This window comes from Petaurus breviceps, unplaced genomic scaffold (assembly GCF_028583685.1).
Source record: "Petaurus breviceps papuanus isolate PSGF00001 unplaced genomic scaffold, PetGlider_PUasm1.0 90760, whole genome shotgun sequence".
Classification (NCBI taxonomy): Eukaryota; Metazoa; Chordata; class Mammalia; order Diprotodontia; family Petauridae; genus Petaurus; species Petaurus breviceps.
In genome coordinates, this window is record NW_027187338.1 from 5,358,919 (window position 1) to 5,362,882 (window position 3,964).

Here is a 3,964-nt window from a genome sequence, read left to right on the forward strand (position 1 = left end):
AAAGGCTCCAAAAGGCAAAAAGATGCCTAGGCGCAGCCTAGACCTAGAGAGGGATGCCAGGGACAAAGCTTTTACCTCATCTCTACCTAAAAGTCCCACAAGGGCCCCCAGCTGGTCAGAGACCCACTCAGCTGTTCTTTAAAGGCACATAGGTTGCACATAGTGCTTGGTGAATTAATCAAGTAGAATTCCTCCTCCTCTCAGCTTACCTCTCCAGTCATTGGCCTTAAGGGTTGAAGATCTTGGATGATGCTTCCAGTCCCTTCAAAAAATGCAACACAAAATCTCCCAGCCCAACCAGCTCTCTTTAATAGCCCAGAGGCTGTGTGCCAGGCCTCCTGCCCCCATCATCATCACTTCCATAGCTGACCACACAGGACTCCCCTTTATTTCACAGTCCAGGCGTCCATATGTCTTTATTATCTCATGTAGCAGACAGGACCCCATGAATATAAAACATCTCCAAAATTAACCAAAGAAATCAAATCACAAAGAATTCCCCCACCCCATCACACCCCACCCCTCCGCCCCATTGGCTTACACTGTGGTGAAATTAACAACTTTCATATAAAAATAGATCTGTATAGAATGGGGAGGGGTAATACCATGTATAACTGGGGTTATCATCACAGAGTCTCAGAGCTGGGGAAGGGTTTCCAGGGAGACAGAGGGTGTTTCCTACCACCATTTCTTGTACAGGAATGTCCTTTACAGCACTCTCCCCAAATCATACTCTAGCACCCCCACCCCAAGTCCATTCCACTTTGGGACAGCTCTGATGATTGGGAAGTTGGCTCCCCCAACTGCTCCTAGTCCTCTGGGGCTAAGCAGACCCAGTCCAGTTCCTCTTCCCTGGGACAGCCCTTTAGATATTTTAAGACAGGCTATCATCCCCATCCCCATAGTTAAAACATCACTGGTTCTTTCAACCCATCCTTAGATGTTAAGAACTGCAGTCCAAAACTCAGAAGTCAGCTAAACAGCTTGAGTCTAGGATCACACTTCTGGGGAGGAAAAGCTCCACTCCACACCAACAGCTCCCATCTACACATAGAGATATCCTCCAAAGAAAAGCTAGAGATGTCTAGCCTTGGGGAAATAATGTGAGCAGGAGGGTGGGGGATATTTTTTCTCTTGGTGTATCCCCATCTTCCCTGCTATGGGCTCCAAACTACCAACCCTTGGAAATCTCTTGGTCTGTCCCCAGTCCAATACAGACTAATCTGCCCTCTTCCCAGATTCTGGACTTCTGCCCACCCACCTAACTTCCCTTCTCCCCAGCCAATCCCACTCATACCAGGCATCCAATTGCAAACCACCAAGGTCACTCCTATCCAGGGGTGCCCTACCTCCTGGCTTTCTCTCTACCCATCTCAGGCCCAACTCAGCTCCCACCTATTCAAGAGGACTTCCCAAACTTCATTCCTCTGGGCCACTATATCAGAGGGCAGTTAAAGTCACAGGGGAAAAAACACTACAAGGGTTTTCTAGGAGGCAGCCTGGTGAAATGGGAAAAGCCCTAAGAGTCAAGTCCAGCTCTCCTATCGACTCAGCAACTTTGAGCAAGCTGCTTTCCCTCCCTGGGACTCTCTTTCTCCATCCATAAAATGGAAAGGTTGGACTAGGTTACCCCAGCTCTCTTCTATGTCTGACATTCTATGATTCTCTTCCCCATACTTCCTGGAGGATGGAGAACAGGGCTTTTATATGCTGAGAACAGAGAAAGTAGCTCCAAGTTCTTACCTAGGGCCACATACAGGGGAAAGAAAGGCAAAACCCCTGCTAGTTTATAAAGGAATTAAAAATGAGACCCCTGTTTGTCTCCCTTCTCCCCCCAGGCTGGCAGCAGGAGTGTGGCAGATCCGGGGTGAATGACCCAGGAGGTGGGCTCCTTTCTGACTCCACAGTAAAAAGGAACTGGCAGCAGCAAAGACTGAAGTGAGACCTGTTGAAGGACTTCCAGAGAGACAGTGATGTCTTGAAAACAGGACAGATTCTCATTGGTCTGGGACTCAGGGGGATAGATGATATTGAGAGTAGATGACATGGCCCTGAAGAAGTGGTAGTTCTGACAAGACCCCAGAGGGAAACAGATGAACAGAAGACAGACAGGGATATGTCTCTATAAGCACCTGAGATTGGGGACTCTGAGGCCAACCATCAGGTTAGCCAGCTGGACCCCAAGGCTTTCGGGCTGCTCACCAGTGCCCACCTGCACTCTTCTCAGGCTTCCTGTGAGGCCTTAGGAGAGCTGGGGCATCATGGGAGGATCCCTCTCTGGCCCACACTCCCAGGACTGGGTAGGACCATAGAAACAGATGGCCCCTTCCAAAGCTTCATCTACCTACCTCCTCAGTCCCTTGAGTCCAGTCCCAAAGGGGAACAAAATCCCATGTGTGTGGAAGAGAAAAGTGGATGAATTGGGAGCAAAGCAGATTTGAGGGAGCTCACCATGTATACTTCCCAGAGCCCCTGATCCTCCCTCACAAGCCCGAGGGTCCCTTAGGTTTGGGAATAAAGACTGATTTATGGAGATTAGAGGATAGGGAGTTGGGAGCTAAGGGGCAGGAAGCTGCTAAGGGAACAGCAGGCTGGGACTGAAGAGTAGGACAGTGACTGGCCCCTGGCCACTACACCTGCTCCACTCCTCCAGGTAGGCTCTGTACCCTGGCATCCACAGGGCTACAAGCTTAGAGTCTGGTGCCTTGAGGTCAGAAACGATATCAGGAGCCCGAGGAGGCCACCAACCTCTGGGTGTGTATGGTCTGCAGATCACCTGGAGCCCAGCCAGAGAACAGGGCTGAGTGGGGAATTGGGCAGAGCAGAAGAGCTGGCGTCCGTGGGCCTCACCGACAGGAGAGAAAGAGGGAATCCAGCTCACACCTGAACCCCTTGTCCCTGCAGTTCAATTACTCGCGCCCGAAGCATTCGAATCCCACTCAGGAGAATATCTCGATGCGCTCGAGGGAAGATACCCAGGCTGAACAGGTCACTGTGGACAAGAGAGAGTCAGGATCTGCTCTGGAGGGACACGGCATCCTACCATGGCTTCCCTCTCCTCTTCCTGAACTCTCCTCCCCTCCCTTCTCTTCCCCTCGCCAGCTTCTTCTATCCCAGGAGACTCTCCTGCCACACTGCCCTTAGGCCTTCTTCCCTCCTTGCTAAGTCTGGTTCCCAAGTCAGGGATAGGGCCCAGCCTAGAGTATGGAGGATGGATGAAGGAGGGGCTCAGACAGCACCGCTGCAATTCTGAACAGAACCTAGGGCCCTTAGAACAGACAGTCACGCTGTAACCACTGGACTGGGGAGCCTTTAAAATGCCCCAGCCCCCAAGGCCAGAGCCTGGACCTCATCACCCTTCCTCCTACATCCCAGAACTCACTCAAGATTCATCATGGCCACAGACTCCAGGCACTCATAACCAGCAGCAGCAAACCTATCCTTGTACTGGTCCAAGTTCAGGGCCTCCAGCCATTCATCCACAGAACTGAAGGAAGGGAAAGTAGAAAAGGAAGTCAGTGGGCCAGGGGACCAGAGGAGACAGTCAGATGAAACTAGGAGAGACATCTGGAACAAATGGAGTGTCAGAGATATGCTTGGCACAGGTAAAAACATCAGAGTTATACCTAGTTTTGGTGAGCACATTAGGGGGTATGCTTGGGACAGACGGGGGGATGAAGTGGTTGTCTCTAGCACCTATGAGGGCCTCGGGACATATGTGGTATTATTGAGGACATCAGGGCATATCCAGTTCCAGGGTTTCAGAAATGTGACTGGCAATAGTTGGGACCTGCCTGGTACAAGGGACATACCTGGGACAGGTGAGAGTGAGGATGTCAGGGATATACCTAGGACAGGTGAAGTTGTCTGGGACATATCTGGGGCAGGTGAGAGTGAGGATGTCAGGGATATATCTAGGACAGGTGAGGTTGTCTGGGACATACCTGGGACAGGTGAGAGTGAG

General features: G+C 51.1%; 1 protein-coding gene across 1 annotated transcript in view; it reads right to left on the minus strand.

The window, feature by feature from the left end:
- Window positions 1-431: 431 nt before the first annotated feature.
- Window positions 432-3,964, minus strand: part of EPHA10 (EPH receptor A10) — a 46,696-nt gene continuing 43,163 nt past the window's right edge. Inside the window, exons 16-17 of the mRNA XM_069067970.1 lie at window positions 3,383-3,487; window positions 432-2,992 (exon numbers count right to left, since the gene is read on the minus strand). Of these exons, the coding sequence (XP_068924071.1) occupies window positions 2,878-2,992; window positions 3,383-3,487 (220 nt within the window). The 3' untranslated portion in view covers window positions 432-2,877. The remainder of the gene's footprint in view (window positions 2,993-3,382; window positions 3,488-3,964) is intronic.